The sequence below is a fragment of the Dipodomys spectabilis genome, unplaced genomic scaffold, assembly GCF_019054845.1.
Source record: "Dipodomys spectabilis isolate Male_0828 unplaced genomic scaffold, ASM1905484v1 ptg000001l, whole genome shotgun sequence".
Lineage (NCBI taxonomy): Eukaryota > Metazoa > Chordata > Mammalia > Rodentia > Heteromyidae > Dipodomys > Dipodomys spectabilis.
This window is the reverse complement of record NW_024870678.1, coordinates 33,332,209-33,350,095: the sequence shown is the minus strand read 5'-3', so window position 1 is coordinate 33,350,095 and position 17,887 is coordinate 33,332,209. Positions and strand designations below refer to the sequence as shown.

Sequence of the window (17,887 nt, the reverse complement as noted above, 5' to 3'; positions counted from 1 at the left end):
AAAAAGAAAGAAAGGCAATGACCTTTTATAAACTCAGTTATAGGAATGAAATTACTTGATTATACCCATAGTGTGGGTGATTTAAATCATAGCATTTTTCTAATTAGATTGTCAAAAATTATTTGGATTATACCTTAACCAATTCAGCTGATGTTTAGTTGTTAAGAAAAATAAGTACCCAAAATAAACCAGTGTGTAAATATGTAAGAAAAGTCAAACTAATCTCCTACCCAGGATTAATTATGTGGTTGGAATTAGGTTCCGCCTCCCCCCAGAACAATTATATATTAAGTGGATCCTTACTGCTTCCTGGCTTAATTCTCTTAAGGATTTCAAGGTGTGTAACTTACCAGGATTTACAATATAACATTCCATAATTGTATTTGTTTTACGGAGAAATCTTGTTTAGAATATTTTTGTCTTCTACCTTTTATAAACAAACCATTTAAGCATGTTTATGTTTGATTGCTGATCAAATTGTATTTTCCTAAAATACAACCATGCATGTGTGCATGTGCTTAAAATCATTATATATATATATGTATATATTTAATATGTCAGATAAATGACTCATTACATGTGTATAATTAATCTGGGTTTTACTCAAATCAATATCTGATTCTTTTTATTTTTCCAATCCTAGGGCTTGACTTCCGTCCCTGAGCCCTGTCCCTGAGCTTTTGTGCACAAGACTTATGCTCTACCACTTGGGCCACAGCTCCAGTTCTGACTTTTTGATGGTTAATTACAGACGAGATTCTCACCCACTTCCCTGCCCACGATGGCTTTGAGACACGATCCTCAGATCTCAGCCCCTTGAGTAGGTAGGATCACAGGCATGAGCCACGGACACCCAACAATATTTTTGTTTATTATTTTAGTCAGAAGTCACAACTAGTTATCAGCTTGGCTATTTTTTCTTTCCTTTGGCCCCAATTACCTCATTCACAGTTTTCAGTTTTATATTCCTAGAATTTGTCAAGGAACAATCCTAAAGACTTTTAGGAATTTGGTAATAATTTATTGCTAGCAGTTGAGTGATTACGGACTCAGGTCGCAACATTCGACAGATCCAGTGAGGTTCTTTGCTACCTATATTCTCATGCACTGAATGAGATGGAAAAAAAACCAACCCAGAGTAGACAACACATGCTAAAGAAAGACTACGATGATTGGCTTCTCTTTTCATTTTTCCCTCCCATTCTGTAAACAGGTAAACCTTTGTGAGTGGAGCTTTTTCCTTTCTAATTACTTTAAAATTGGCAGGTGATATTTAAACATCTTTCTGGGGTATCGTGTGATTCCTTAACACATACACTCACATATAATTTAATGGCCAGCTCAGGTATGAATAAAGCAGAGGAATGCAAACCAAAGTGCACAGGATCCCAGCATTTCTAGAAAGTTGAGGAGGAAATCTGGCAAAGCTACTAATATACTTGGCACTCTTCGCACACAGGACTGCCTTTAGGTGGATTGCTCGCCACACCCCTCCCCCACGGTGACTCAATGTATGGGTGGTTTGGCCTCAAGCACTGCTCTTAACTGGGGGGGGAGGGGGAGGCTCTGAAAAAGGAACATCAAAAGAGGTCCCTTTAAACGCATGTGGCCAGATTACGTTCTTCAACTTATTTCAGAACATTTTTTGTTTTCCAAGTTAAAAAAAAAAAAACACAACGATTTTAATGGAGTTTTACATAAGGGGAAAAGCCAATAATAATTTTTAAAAAACTTGCTGGAAGCATTGTAGGGCGCCGGAGTTGCATATTTTCATTTGCATTTTCCTGAAATATTTATAATAAACAACTTAAAATGAGAATGGTCTTGTTTCTAGAAAATGAATTTTTTCCCCATTTAGAATGAGTTCACCAGCAGCAAACAGTAATCTGCTCTTGAGGAGAAGGGACAAAATATTTTCTCTGGTACAACAACCTGTTTTTCTCTTAATGAAGAGAATTTATTCCTATTCCTGCCTGGAAGTAAAAGAACTTTCTGTTGTTCAATAGTATTTCCTGCAGGCAGCCTCCTGATGGGGCAAGCCATGGAAAGAGCTGGATCAACAACTCTCTAGCCAGAGCTTTGGTTGAGAGAATATTCTGCCCAACGAGTTATTCCTTGCTTTTCAAACATTTGAAAAATTCTTCTTCCTCCTCCTCTTTTTCTTCCTCCTCCTCCTCCTCCTCCCCTCCTCCTTCTCCTCTTCCTCCTCCTCCTCCTCCTTCTTCTTTCTTCTTCTTCTTCCTCTTCCTCTTCTTCTTCCTTTTCCTCTTCTCCTTCTCCTTCAAATTTTTTCTTCTTTGAGAGTGAACAGGGACCAAAAGAGAGTGTTTTGGCCTCACTGAGAAATCCACAAATATTTCTCAGAATTTGTTAGCACAAACAGTGCCAGCCAAACAATCCCTCAGAACTCATCTCACAGAACAGGCCAATTTGCACTGCTCTCACTAAGATCCCGTCTCTGCCTTCCAGAGACCGTGAACTTCACTCCTGCAAAGACCAAGAGACCCTTCAGGAAAAGAGGCCTGGTAACCATGTTTGCTCCCGTTCTCAGTCTGTATTTTTCTAGATTAAGCAGCACTCAAGTGGGACTAACTGACAGACTCATTCCTTGTGGACTCCTTGGGCATATTTGAGTTTTCTAGTGCCAGAACACACCAAAGATTAGGTGTTAGAATGGAAAGTGAGGTCTCTTCACTTCCTGATTACTTCCACAGGCATTCTTATTATCTTTAGTAAAACACACATACACACGTGCATGCACACACACACACACACACACACACACACAGAGCCTAAGAAAATTACTGAGCTCTTTATTTATACCTTATAATAATGTCCTGTCCTGGTACTGTATGCAGTATTGGTACTACCTTCACTGCTGAAGGCAGCCAGAAGGGAACTGGACCTTATGGCCTAAGAGCCCGCAAGGATAAAATTAGCCTGCAAGCATATGACTACCAGGAAAGTTTGGAGCTATCAGAACCAAGATATCAAGGGTTGTCATCAGGGAGTAACTCAAGCAATAACTCTTTCTTTTCTTTTTTTTTACTAGACACTTGATAGAAACTAGATCCTATGCTCCCAAATGTGAAATGGCAACCCATGAGGTTTTATATTCCAGTAATCACCAACCAGACTCGCTAGTACAAACATTTGAGTAAGTCGAGGGAGGGCTGGGGGGGGTAATCCATGCCCATAATGACCTTGTAAGGCAAAAGGAAGAAGGAAAGAAAGGAAGAAAGGAAGAAGGAAAGAAAGAAAGAAAGAAAGGAAGGAAGGAAGAAGGAAAGAAAGGAAGGAAGAAAGGAAGGAAGGAAGAAAGGAAGGAAGGAAGGAAGGAAGGAAGGAAGGAAGGAAGGAAGGAAGGAAGGAAGGAAGGAAGGAAGGAAGGAAGAAAGAGCCTAGATTTGAAAAGAAAACAGACATGTGTGTAATGGAGAGCAGGCCATGTCCTGTCCCCGGGGACAGCATTGGAAGTCTATGGAAGCTATCTGAGACTTCAAGCCTTCTCTTCTCCCCTCTTCTATGCAAATGAAAAACTATCTGTGGACATGCTGGCCTTCCATGAGTAATCTCTCAAAACCTAAAATAAGGGACTGGGAATGTGGCTTAGTGGTGCTTGCCTAGCATGTATGCGGTCCTGGTACCACATAAACAAAAACTTAATAAGTAAAACTAATTTAAAAAAAACTAAAATAAAATATGATCATGGTAATGTTAAGAGCTCCCAACCAGCCACTGAGCTTCAAATCCTAGGTTTATCAAAAGGACTTTTTATGTACAATGTTGAGGGAGAGAGTGATGGAGAGACCAAGGTGACTTGTGCTAATAAGCTGAGCACTCAGTTTCATCCTAAGGGCTGGGAGCCTGCAGAGCAAACTCCAAACCATGACCCCAGCTTTCACAGAAAGCCACCTTCCACATGTCTAAAATTTCACTGGGCTAATAGTCACAACTAGATCACTTTTTATCTATCTAGCAATGTCCACAAAACAAGCACCCTCCAGTACAGAAGATATTAAAATTTAATAATCATCTTCTTCATTTTAATTTTAATACTAATATTAATAGTATAATAGTGATATAATCATTGTTAATATAATCATTCAGAGCATAGAATTTTCACATTCGGGCCATCTTTTATTATTATTATTACTATTAATATATTATTCACTTTGAAATACACAGGTCTAGTTGTTTATCCACTTTAGCCATCATTTCCATGTATCTGAGTATTCTTAGATGTAGTCAGATCTTCAGGATTTGACATCATACTGGGTGTAGTTACTGGAAAAATAAAAATCCCTTGCTTATCCTCATTTGGAATTTAAAAGTTACATAACAGGTCTGTGGAGCATAAGCCCAAGCCAAATGCATTTATAAATTTTAAAAAATGCTTCCGAAACAGAAGAGTATTAATCTCTACAGTTAGCCAGGATTTGATGAGTAGCAATGAATGAGTGAATGAGGGACCTTGGCAGCAGCCACAATTCATGGCCCCCAGAGCTGAGGGCTCGCCTCCCCTTGTCATCTCAGTGACCTTGGCCAGAGCAAAGAACAACTGTTTATTGGGTATCATGGAAGACTTTGTATGTTGGAGGTAACACAAAGACAAATCTTAATACTTGGTTCTAGACCGCAAGAAGTTTATGAGGTGGCAGGCAAGAAAGACATACAATCATAGCTCACATCTGCCAGAATGAAGTGGAACCTGAACCCAGTGAGATCCTTGGGTAAGGAAAAGCCACTTCCTTCCTGAGGAGAAGAGAGTCTGGAGGGAGATTTTATGGGAAATTAGCATCTGAAATGAGCCTTAAAGAACAGCGAAATTTCTGACCAACAATTCTGGGGATAAAAGACCATTCTGGAGCAATGGAAGGAACGCTGAGGCTAGACATGGTAGCTCACATCTGTAATCTCAGTACTCAAGGGGCTGAGGCACGAGGATCTTGAGTTCAAGGTCATCCCTGGGCTGCCCCGTGTCTAAATAAATTAACACACTAAAGCTGGAATATGTGAACTTTCACTTCTAGTTCGCAGGCCACATTCCATCACTAGATGTCTTTAATGCAGACAAGGTCCCTTTGCTCCCCCACACCCCTTTTCAGACTCTCCCCATGGGGGCTGAGGCTAATTATGTTTGTAAGAGTTGCAAAAGAGATTCACCATTACCAAAGTAAGATGCATTTTCAAGAGAACCCAGAGTCAATGGGAGCGGAGTCGGGAAGCACCAGGCAGCATGGTGGTTTCATCTGTACCCCTGGAGTTGCCTTGGGTGGCACTGTGGGGAAGAGACTGAAAGGAAAGAAGCACAGAAAGTAGCCTGGAGTGGGCAGGGGGAGGTGGGGGGAGGAACCCAAGGGCAGAGACATACAAGACCTGTGGGAGGAAGACAATGGAGAAAGTCTGGGTCAAAACACCATTCATTCAGAAAAGAACTAGGAGAATCCATCATTAATTGAATCTGCGTAGCTCCAAGGTCAAGGGGATGATAGTGTTATTAAGACATGGAGGAAACATGCAGGAACGAGGCTGGGTGAGGAAGGTGAAATGCCATGCTCGCCGCACACAGAGATGTTTAGAAGTGTGTGCAGATGCGGGTGAGTAGCATAACTGGGGGAAAGGTGTTCCTAGCACCTCACAGGACAGCCTCCCCCAAATAAAGAAAGAGTCTGCACACCAATAGTGCAGAGATCAAAAAAAAAAAAAACAACCCAGGTCTCCACTTAGTAGAAAGCTCAGCTCTGGATATTGAGAAAGTAAGAGTGGATCAAGATGAGAACTTTCAATCACTCCTCTATCTGTGAGAGGTAGGAGAGATTGTTAAACACAGTGGAAGCAGGTGGAAAGGAAGGAGACATGGATGGCTCATGGAATTCCAGGCAACGCCGTATCGTTAACAATGGGGGCCCATTAGGGTAAGGCAATGTGAGAAGCACTTTCTCTTCCAAATGCAGTAATTTGAGAGCTGTTCTCAGCAAGTAAAAAAACTATGAAGATAGTAGACAGGAACGAGAATGGAAATCCAGGAGCAGCTCAGTTCAATTTTCAATAGACTGCTAGAATCTGGAGAAAGGGAAAATGTTATAAAAAAAAAAAAAGACTTAGCTGAAAAGAAGGAAGGAAAGAGGGAAAGGAAACCGAGGAGACATAGAAAATGATAAGACAAGAAAAATATGAAGAAGGGAAGGGAAGAGAAGAGAAGGGAACAGAAAATGGAGGAAGGAAAGGAATTCTCTAAATCTTGGCAGGATACAGGATGAATGAATTCTAGGGAACAAGTCTAGTGACCATTCTCAGTAAGTTTAGAAAACTGTGAGCTTGGAAGGTATTCTGTAGAAAGCCAATTGCTTCTGGAGCAGGACCCTCTATGTGACTCAGAAGCTAAATTAACACATGACAAAACTGTGACCAGCACCTTGACATTTATACTTAAATAAATGTTGCTGTGTCTCTGATCCCGGGAGCTTGACAGTAGTAATTACCCCCCTCCCCCCACTCCCAGACAAGGTAGACTCTGGAGAGGTTGCATAGCTCTCCAAAGTAAAGAACTGGGAAAAGATGCATTGGGAGAAACCTGCTGAACTTGGACCTCAGGACACAGAGGAGAGTTTGCAAGAAACAAGGCAGAGGTGGTCCTTTCCTATTAAATTGGGGGGGAAACCTGCAAAGATAAGGTGTACCCTGAAAGAGAAAAGCTACAGCAAGAGAACACAAAACATCACCGGCTTGGAGAGTGGGAGGAAGTAGTATCCAAAACAACAGGAAATTCAGTGTGCCAGAGCCAGACAGAGCTTGGATTCAAAGCGCAGCTCACTATCACCTTGCTCACTCGCTTGCTCACTCATTCTCCCTTCTGTACGTAATGGAAGACTGGGGTTCCTTTTCTGGCAACATGCCCACAAGGTTCCTAGGAAAGCCAAGGAGATTAAGTGAGAGAACATTTGCGAGGCACATAGAGCTCCTGGCACAGGGTAGTAATCAGGCTTAAATTCTGTTACTCTAGGCAATGCCTGACCAATGAGAAACAGTAGGACTCAACATTCCAAGACAGCCCGAGTAGGATATATTAAAGAAAGTAATGCATTTGCAAACTGAAATGAATTCCTAGAATTGAAAGCGACCTTCAGAACTCTCTAGTCAAATATCCTTATTTTACTGATGGAAAAAAATTGGAGAGGAAAATTGTGATTTGGATGCATGTACACCAAAAAAAAAGGTTTTAATTAAAAGGAGGTTATTCATCATTTTTTATGTAATGATAGAGGAAGGCAGAGTTAGACAAGGACAGCTTATCATCATGTGTGCATCAGCTAACATTAGTGTTCTGTGAACCTTGCACAACTGGTTCCAAGGAATTCACCTGAATCAGTAAGCATACCTAAATCAACTCTTAGATGGTTCACAGGCCAAAGAGTAAAATAGCTTTGGGGGTAAACCAACGACAGTAAAGTATGCGCTTTCGCAAGCTGCATCAGAGCACTTACCTGTCCAAGAGCAAGTTAGGAGCAAACAGGAGCTTCCCTGGGTGCTCCATGGAGCGCCAGACTAGGCCGATCATCAGAATCTCTAGCCAGGCACACTCCAGAAGATGGACCTGGTCGTGAAGGTTCAAATCCCCAAAGCCTGCAATACAACAAGGAAAACTGAGCTGAGGTGCAGCACAAGCTATTCACCACAGATGCCATCAGGGCATACCGGATTGGAACTAGTAGGGTCCATTTTCTATCAGCTACAACGGAGTGTAATAAAAGCCCACTTTACAGCAATGTCAAGTAACTGTGTTTTAAAATCTACCTGTTTTCATGCATTTCGATGCACTTTAAGCTTCTTAGTGCCTTAGCACAACATTTGCAGAAATCCACCAACTGACGCAACCTGCTTAGCTTTCTCTAAAGAGTCATACTTAGTGAATTCTCTTCAGACATTTCTGCTAGCCTTGGGTGTCTGCTATGATCATTTTTGCCTAGTTGAAGACATTGAAGTGCTAGAAATTTAGCCTTAAACCAAAGAGAAGCTGGAACACAATCGTGTGAAAGTCACTAAACTTGTATTTTCTTTGCTTTCTCACTAAAAAAACCAAAAAGCTATAGCTCTTTTTATAACCAGTTTAAAAAAAAGACTAATAAAATAGCACATGCAAATTCATCACTTGGGGAAAGAGTCAGATAAATAATGGTTACTACTGGTAAAATCCACCCAAATGTGCTCTTGCTTTCTAATGTCTGGACAGCTTAGAGCTCTTGACAATAGGGTACATGCTTGATGATGATGATGATGATGATGAGTAGGGAGAAAGGAAGAAGAAAGACACAAAGGAGAAAGGGAGAGGGGAAGGAGATGGTGAGAAGATGAGTTTATTGAGCCTCTTACCATGGGCAGCAAGCAATGGTGAATGTTTTCTTATTCAATTATTTTCATCTTTATTAATATAATAAACTGAACAGATAGAAAGTAATATCCCTATTTCACAAATACTCAGAGAGTTTATCTGCTAAAGTCAGAGATGGGAATATAATAATTCTTCTGAGCTTAATTCATCCATAAATTTAGGATCATGTGACTAAATAAATCCAACTGCACAGATAAAGATATGCCAGAGTAACTGAGACATTAAATAAACCAAGTGTCCACCAAGCATGCTGCTTCCCAAATCAGCCCCTGTTCTTTAACATGGAGAAACGCAGTCCTCTCTCTCTCCTCTCTCTCTCTCTCTCTCTCTCTCTCTCTGTCTTCCCCCTTAAATCTTCTGACCCACTGCATGGCTATTGAAAATGAAGTCAAAAAATTCAATGCATATCCTACAAAATTAAGAAAATTGGAGGGAAAAGTAGAATTGAGAGGAACAAGGAAGAATGATAAAAGGGGTGACATTGATTAAGATGCATTGTATCCATAAACTGCTTTGTTGAATGACAACTCCTTTGTACAATTACAGAAAGAAAGGAAGGAAAAGAAAGAGAGAAAGAAAAGGAAAGAAAGAAGGAAGGAAGGAAGGAGGGATGGAGGGAGGGAGGGAGGGAAGAAAGAAGGAAAGGACGGAGGGAGGGAGGGAAGGAGAGGGAGGGAGGAAGGAAGGAACGAACGAAGGAAGCAAAGACGGATAGCAGACTATTGACATCAGTTTTTTGCTCTCTTCTTTGTCTTGATATCATTATACTTCTATCAGCAATTTATTTCTTGTGTGAATTCAAGTCGAAACGTAAGCTTATTCCTTTCTCAGTCTATGACCCTCACTCATCACCAGTTCATGCCCAACCCACATCAGTTCTCCCTTTGGAATAATGCAAGGTCTCCTTCCCTTTTCTACTTCCACTGTTAACCTACAACCTCGATAAGTAAATCTTTTGACAGATTTCATAAATCAAGACTTATTGGTGTTGTTGTACGTGTGATGAGTTGATTCTATTACAGACTAATATTCCATTATACGAATATACCCAAGGAAGTGTAATCCCTTTATCCTTTTATTAGACATATGAGTTGTTATGAGCAGTTGATGTGTCCAGTGCTGTATAAATAACAATAGATATAATGGTTTTCAAACATGCTTGTGCTGGGGCTGGAGGCATGGCTCAGGGAGTACAGCCTATGAGCACAAGTGCCAAACCCTGAATTTGAGTTGCTGTACTAGGAAAAGAAAAAGTGCTTGTGTCACTTTACATACCTACGACCAACACATATGCCGCTACACAATTTTACTAACACTTTCTATTTTTTACATTTTAGACATTCTAATCCAGATACAGATATAATCCACTGATGCTGTGATTGTGTGAGTGTGTGTATGTGTGTGTGTGTGTGTATGTATGCGTGCACGTGCGCACACGCGCTGGTACTGGGGGCTTGAACCCAGGACCTAGGCACCATCCTTTACCTTTCTTTATTCAAGGATATTGCTCTACCACTTGATCCATGGCTTCACTTCTGGCCTTTGGGCTGTAAACTGGAGATAAAAGTTTCAGAGTTTTCTTTTTTTTGTTGTTTTTGGGTCCGGTCGTGGGGCCTGAACTCTGGGCCTGGGCACTGTCCCTCAGCTCTTCAGCTCAAGGCTAGCACTCTACCACTTGAGCCACAGCGCCACTTCTGGCTTTTTTCTTTTTGCTTATGTGGTGCTGAGGAATCGAACCCAGGGCCTCATGCATGCAAGGCAAGCACTCTACCGCTGAGCCACCTTCCCAACCCAGTCTCAGAGTTTTCTACGTAGGTTGGCTTTGAACTTTAATCCTCTCCTCTCAGCCTCCTGAGAAGCTAGGATTACAGGCATGAGCCACTAGCACCCTCTGATGATATGGTTGTAATTTGCATTCTCCTAACGATTGCTCATGTGGACCATCTTTCCAGGTGTTTTCTATGTAGCACTCTGGTACACAGTATTCAAGTTAATGATGCATGCATCTGTAAGACTGTGTACTCATTACAGGTGCACAATGCATGGTTCTATCAAATCCTGCATTTTTGGAGCTCAGATTCACTCCCGTCTCCACCGTATCCCTGAGGACTCAGGATGGCCTTGCCCGGATCAGAGCTGGTGCGTACCATGCCTTTGGAAAGCATAGATCCCAATCATGACCCAAGAGCGGCACCTGCATCGGGGAGGAAGTGAGTAGCTCTGTTCCTCAGAAGATCTCCAAGACTGACCAGCAATGATCCGGTTTCAGACCTGCCTGGAGGCCAAGGGAGCAGGTAGCTTCACCACAGGCAGTTGGTCAAAAGCTGGCCCAGCTCCAGGAGAAACAGAGGCAGGCTCCACTGAAGGCATCTTACTCACTGTCTAATAGGTAACACAATCCCAAGAAGCATACTATGAAATGAAAGTCCCCAGGGAAGTGTTAGCTCCCAACAGTTCATCTCTCACTTTGGAATGAAGGCTGCAAATTGTATGTAAATTATCCTGTAAATGAAATGCACTATCAGAAATGTTAACATTCCACCGTGAGGTTTACTTTTTTTTCCTCTCTCTTCTGAAGACATTTCATTGTTTGTATATACCAAAAAAAAAACATAATCACATGATCGTGTCATCTGTGATGAAACTTTCACTGGCTTTTTCAATCCCCTCCATTGGTTTTCAAAATTACACAGGATGGGATGGGGTGGGGTGGGGGTGGGGTGTCACAATTCCAAACCTTGTGGGTCGCCATGTACGCTAATCAACTATGGGAAACCGAAAGGCAGTGACTTTATGTTTACCCAGAATCATACTCTTAATCCTCATTTTCAATTTTCACTGTTCTTTAGCTGTGACAGTTTTAATGGTCTTTTAGGAGGCAAATAAGTTCCCAATAACCATTTTTACTATTGTTAAGTACGGTGAAATAAATGTGTCAGGAAATTCTGACGGTAGTATTTTCTGTCAGCGGCTAGCAAGATTGTTCAGTCTTTCTGTGAAATGATGTAGATCTCACAAACATAAATTTCCCATTATCTGTCCCAGCTCTGCCTGTTCCCTGCAGATGAGAGTCCTTAGGTCAGCTGTCCCGTGGCCTCTGTGTGCTCCTGGCACAGGATTGGTGGGGACTATACTGAGAAGACTGTCAATCAACCTTCTCCACGAATGGGAAGACCATGGGCAGTCACGAGATGGGAAATCTCCTTTCTCTCAATAATGGTCTTGATGTTGTTTTAATCACATAGGAGATAAATAGACTTCTTTTTAACATTCTTATTGTAAAGGTGATGGATAGAAGGGTTACAGTTACATACTTTAAGTAATGAGTGCATTTCTTTTTGGACAATGTCACTTTCCCTCACTCTCTCCCAGTTTTTTTCCTCCTATCCCCACTCACAAGTTGTATAGTTTGTTTTCAACATAGTGTTAGTGAGTGCCACTGCTGCATTTGTCCACCCTTTGTCCCTCCATTTCTCTACTCCCTTTACCTTCCTATAGACAGATAAATGAAACAAGACAAAAAGAAGGCAAAACAACAACAGCAACAACGAAAAACCCAGCAACTCCATTTCCTGGAGTTCATTTCAATAAATACCTTAGGAACACAAAGATACAACACCTATGTACATCTGATCATATAAAATTATACTTACCTAAATACACTTTGGTTATGGACCAAATGCCCACGAGTATTTTCAGTTCACAGCCAATGAACTAGGAACAAAAGAATAGTGAGCCAACTACTTGCAGATATGTGGTTCTGTTTTTTTTTTTAACCTTATTTTCCTGAGAACACAAAGAATGTTCCGACTCGCAATTGCACATGGTCTACTCTGATAGCCATTTAAAATACATCCCATTTTTTGTCAGTGTCTCATCAAGATGAAGAAGGGAGCCCTGTAATTGCTTTGGGACATGAGTTGGTGATACTTGTGACCAAGATTTGCCCAGGTGGCACAATGACACATCCCTCCATTGCTTGAAGACCCACACCTTAGTGACAGCGATGACGGGACTGCGTGTGAACTCCTCACCAGGGGTAAGAGGCAATGCCTACAATGCACCAACTGGACTCTATTGAGGTCAGCCTAAATCAGAAGCTCAAAAACACCACTTTAGGAAACAAAACATTTTAGACCTTTCTCCCTGTTCTACCTCCGCAGGTATAAGAATCGAGTCCACAGAGCGCAAATACACTGGAAATGGGCAGAGGTGCCTCTAGACCTCCCCCCGGCCTCATATTAGTGGTGATGTAACAGATGATTTTAACATAGTTCTCTTTCACAGAAAAAGACACTGTGCGCATCCAACCTGCTCATCCTGCATGGTATTCCCAACGGTTGTGATTTGGATCTAGAATGTGCCAAGGCCATGTGATAAAGGCCTGGTTGCTAGCAGTGGGGGCCTTCTGGAAGTGACTGGATCATGCGGATGAGGACTCTGATGTTAGTGAGTGGATCCATGGGTGGTGGTTTGAACGGTTCATAATAGCAGACATTATTGGGTGTTGTACTTAGGACCTAGTTGAAGGGGAGGATCTTTGGGATGCCGCTCTTGGGGACTATAATGTATCCTGACATCCTTCATCTTTCTCTCTTTTCTGGGGACCCTCAGGTGAGCCGTCATCTCTGCCACACTCTCCCACCAAAAGGCCACACACACACACACACACACACATTTTGTATGTATATTTCATCTGAGATTCAAGCTGATGAAGCCAGTCAGCTATGAGCCCAAACTTCAGAAACAATGAAACAAAGTAAATCCTTCCTCCTTTGCAGGTATGTGTCTTTGGTAGCATGTCACAGAGATGGAGAAGTGATCACCACCCCAAGTAAAGACATAGCTGCTTCTATCCTCCACTGCACAGTAGCCATTTCCCCTTCAAGATGGTTTGCATTAGTTCTTCTCTAAAAGGGGCTCAAAGAATATCCACCCTCTCTTCCTTGATCCTCACAAGACCCAGATCTCTTCCCCACTCAGCTTGGGTAGAAAGTGCTGTGCAGATAGCTTATTTCGCCTTGGCATGCAACAAGATTTTGCAGGCCTCAGCCTTTCTTACTGGGTGTGGCCAGACTCTTAGAATTGATGTTGAAAAATGTTCAGAGACTCTTGGGGGAAATGACTAATAGAACTTGAATATTAAATTCAACTAAAAAGATTGGGGAAAAATGAGAAATCAAAGTAGCTCTTCTTTAGAGATAGGCAAAAAAAATTAAGCACTACTGTCAATACATGTAAAACTTCCACAGGATATAAACTGTTCAGATATAAAATGAAGCTGAAATTCTGTGAAGGTAAAATAGCAGTATTTCTCCCACAGTGTACAGTCTGTGAAACTAGAAGCCAGGTGGTTTGATCCTTCAGTAAATCCACTGGGAGAAGAAAAAAAAAAGAACAACACTATTGGCTTCCTGACCTTCAAAAGAATTAATCATGTTCTCAGTCAGATGACCGCAATGATCTCCAAAATGTCAGCTATGAAATTGCCTCTTGCATTTTTTTTTCTGTGTTTCTTTATTACTCAATGGAAGAAGACTTGAGTAATTCATATCTTTTCCTCCCAGGCCATCAACTCAGTGCAAGATAAGAAGAAAGTTAAAAAAAAAATCACTGAAGTTCTCATGAGTCTGACTGTAGTTTCTTGGAGAAAGCCACAGAACACATACTATCATGAGAATCAGGAACTGTTCAGATGCCAAGTAGTCTTCAAAGTCTCTCTTCTGAAATTTTTCCTCCAGAAAATGGTAACTTCATGTTATTCCATGGGCTCTATAGTGGGTTAGAATCTTCCTTCACTCCAAATTTTATTTGGGAAACACCGAAGCGTGAGGGTACACATACATAGCACCATTATAGAAGGGCTTACCACAGTGGTCATTTTCATTGCATAACACCTGAAACTTTTTCTAGAAATATAAAAACAGTGAAAATTCCCTTATAAGGAGTGAGTTTCATCTATTTAAACAAATCATGTCGTATACTACAGGCTCTTTTGAAAAATAGAACAAATGTGATAGCACACTCCTGTAATTCTGGCCAATCTGAAGGTGGAGATACAGAGAACTACAGTTCCAGGAGAGCCCAGGCAAAGGTCATGAGAACCCTATCTCCACCAACAAGCCAGACGCAATGGTGCATTTCTGCAGTCCCAGATACTGGGAGGCATGAGGAGAATGTTTGTAGTTGGAGGTTGAACTTGGGCAAGAATGTGAGATACTAGATGAAAAATAACTAACAAAAGAAAGCGTTGGAGGATCACACAAATGGTTGAGTGTCTACCTAACAGGCAGAAGGTCATGAGTTTAAACCCCAGTACCACCAAATGAACAAGCACGCAAACAAATCAATAGTTACATGCATATCACAAAAATAAATAGTAATGGAATAACTGATCTCATGAGTCACAGTGCCCCATATCTCTGTCATGGTGTAATCCGGCTCTCCTCTGCCTCACCCTAATCCCGCACCACATCAGAGCAGCTGTCAAGTTCACTCATACTACCACCATAGTCAATATTCACCTTGCCAACTGCAAATGAATGCTTTCTTTCTTACAGCTACCATCACATCCATCCTTGGGCATAATGACTATACTATTTCACTGTCATCGTCCAACATGGGACTGCTGACTGTCTGCAGGGTGTACCTCCAGACACCCCGCCCAATGAGGAGGCCTTGGAAGAGTGTACACTGAAAAGTCAAGTAGACCTGGCTTGCAGTTCTGTGGCCTTCAGCCGGTGATTTCAGATTTCTGAAAGCACTTCCTTCCTGTGAAATGCCAGTAGAATGACTGGCCGCTCGGGGTTAAGACATTGAAAGCACTTTGCATCTGAAAACTGCAGAAGGATTGGCCTACCACTCAGTTCCTAGAACCATCAGCAGCTAGCAGATGCATCATCCCATGATAAACATAATCATCTATCATTTGTCTGTATGGATATAAACTTATACTCCATAATAATTTATTATACTATTAATATAATTATTGTTCATTATTTATTATATATTATTCTGTTCATGAAAAAGGTGAACCCCTTTCTGGATGCTCTTCCAAAACAACATTTTTCATGATTATAAAGTAGAGATTATGCTTTGTTTCAAATAAATGGGAAAAGAGAACACGTCTTGGTTTTTATTTTATCCAAAGCCTTTCATGATGTTGATCGTCTCCAGAATGCTGTCTTTAAACACCCCAATGTAAGTGAGAAAAGATTTTCTCTTCCATGCTGTCCATTGCTCCTCACTTGTCTTGGGGTAGATGGAGGAAACTGGCCCTGTGGTACTGCCCACCTGACAGTGAGGTGCTGCTCGTCAGCCGAGCTGATGGTGAATGAGGAACCAGACGTCACAGATCTGATTCTTTAAAATGATATCAAAGCCTGGGGATGTCTCTCAGTGGGTACAGAATTCTTTTTAGAATGTGCAAGGCCCTGAGTTTGAATTCTGACAAAACACACCAGAGAGAGACAGACAGACAGACAGAGACAGATAGAGACAGAGACAGAGAGATGGAGGGAAGAAGGAAGGGAAGGAGGAAAGAAGGAAGGGAAGGAGGAAAGAAGGAAGGGAAGGAGGGAAGAAGGAAGGGAAGGAGGGAGGGAGGGAGGAAGGAAGGAAGCAAGGAAGGAAGGAAGGAAGGAAAGAAGGAAGGAAGGAAGGAAGATTATGCCAAATTAATTGGAAGATTAGTTGGAAGCTGATTAATCCGAGTAAAAACTGAGGAATTCAGTCCACAAGTCTCAGGATAAATAAAGGTACTGTTTCTAAAAAATGGTACATCTTCCCCCACATCTTAGAAGAAATATGATAATAAAAGTCACAAAATCTATATACATTTATAAACTTCCAGGGTCAACTACTCTGCAGTCTGGTGAGGGACCCACAATCTTTCTTATATAATGAAGACCTGTATGTCCTGTTTACCAGTTACTTCAAGAGAATGTGGTAAAAACTCCATGTACCTCTAAGAAATATCTCTATCTATCTATCTATCTATCTATCTATCTATCTATCTATCTATCTATCTATCTATCATCTATCTATCTATCTATCTATCTATCCAGATTCAAAGATGATGAGCCGCAGCACACCTAAAACAAACCAAAACACTGCTGTGTGTGTTTAGTAATTCCACTTAGGGGTGAGGAATGTTTTTGGTGTCAAAGGCCATTTGGATATACATAATATTCTTCCTGGCTTTACTAAATTATCTACCTAGGCAGATGAGCAAGTTCACCCAACAAGAACCAGTGAGAATATGTGTCTGTCCTGTCATGTACCAAATGATTTCATAGACCTTATATAACCTGCAGGTGGACATTTCAAATCTCAGAATGGAAGAGAAAGACCACAGCCTGAGATAGTTCCCAGATCTCACACATGAAGGTGTAAATTAAATGTGGAAGATACACTTTGCACTGACATTATCATGGCCTACTTGCTGAGGAAGAAGTCAAAGACAAAGTAAGTTCAAGTTTACTCAATTGCTACTTGGGTCCAAACCCCATCCCAGAACTATATTCAAGTACTACACACTCTTGGCAAGAATGCTCCTTTAAAAAATCATTAGTCTTAATCCCAGAAGAGCATTCAAACTATTTCCTTGCTCTGGACATTAGCTCATGTGTACTATTTAGTCATCATTTGTGTATTTGTGTATGTGTGAGCACGTCTCTGTTTGTAGGTATATGTGAGCTTGTACCACATTATGGTAACATCTTATTCATTCCACCAGCTCTTCATCATGTTTACACATCAACAGATAAGACGCAAAAACACTCGGTAGAAATAAATTATAGAATTTCTCAGTTTAAAAAGAAAAAGGAAACTATACTATAAAATCTCTACAAGATTTTAATGCTTAAAGTTATCCAAGGTACCATATGTAAAAATAACTTTAATGTGGTGATAAATTATTTTTGATTTTATATGGAACTTTGTGAAATCCTTCTCTGAACCTTTATTTATCAATTTGATTCACTACCTACCTTGTAATAGATACTTTGTTCAAATATGTAGTATCAAAAGCTAACTGGATCTTAATTCTGATTACCGTACAAGTCAATTTTATTAAATACTGAGTATGTTCCCTTAAAATATGTCCTCAATGTCTTCACTAAGGTGATATGAAAAAAAAAATGTCGTCTCTTTGGCAAATTAGAATATGAGGTCCAACCTGCCTCTCTCATGTATATATTCATTTATGTGGCTAATTCTCTCCAAATTTAGTAACAGGAAAGTTTTCCTCTTCTAAAGAATTAATATGTTCCTTTTTGTTGGCTAATAAGAACCATGGAGCTGATTACTAACTGCATGTAGCTCAGCGTCAGGAAGTACAGATATTAATTAATACAGTATATTAACAATTTCTCCTGTTTCCTCGGAAAATTATTGCTTTGCTCCAACCTTTTATCAGACTCACTTTTGACTACAGTATTGGATTCCAAGGGGGCTCCTAGATACAGGAATGAATCATCAAAATATTTAGAGTTG

General features: G+C 40.8%; 1 protein-coding gene across 2 annotated transcripts in view; it reads right to left on the bottom strand.

Moving 5' to 3' along the window:
* Positions 1–17,887, bottom strand: part of Esr1 (estrogen receptor 1) — a 230,648-nt gene that overhangs the window by 59,124 nt on the left and 153,637 nt on the right. For both annotated transcript variants that reach the window (XM_042670625.1, XM_042670703.1), the window contains exon 5: positions 7,488–7,626. In XM_042670625.1, coding sequence (XP_042526559.1) covers positions 7,488–7,626 — 139 coding nt within the window. The remainder of the gene's footprint in view (positions 1–7,487; positions 7,627–17,887) is intronic.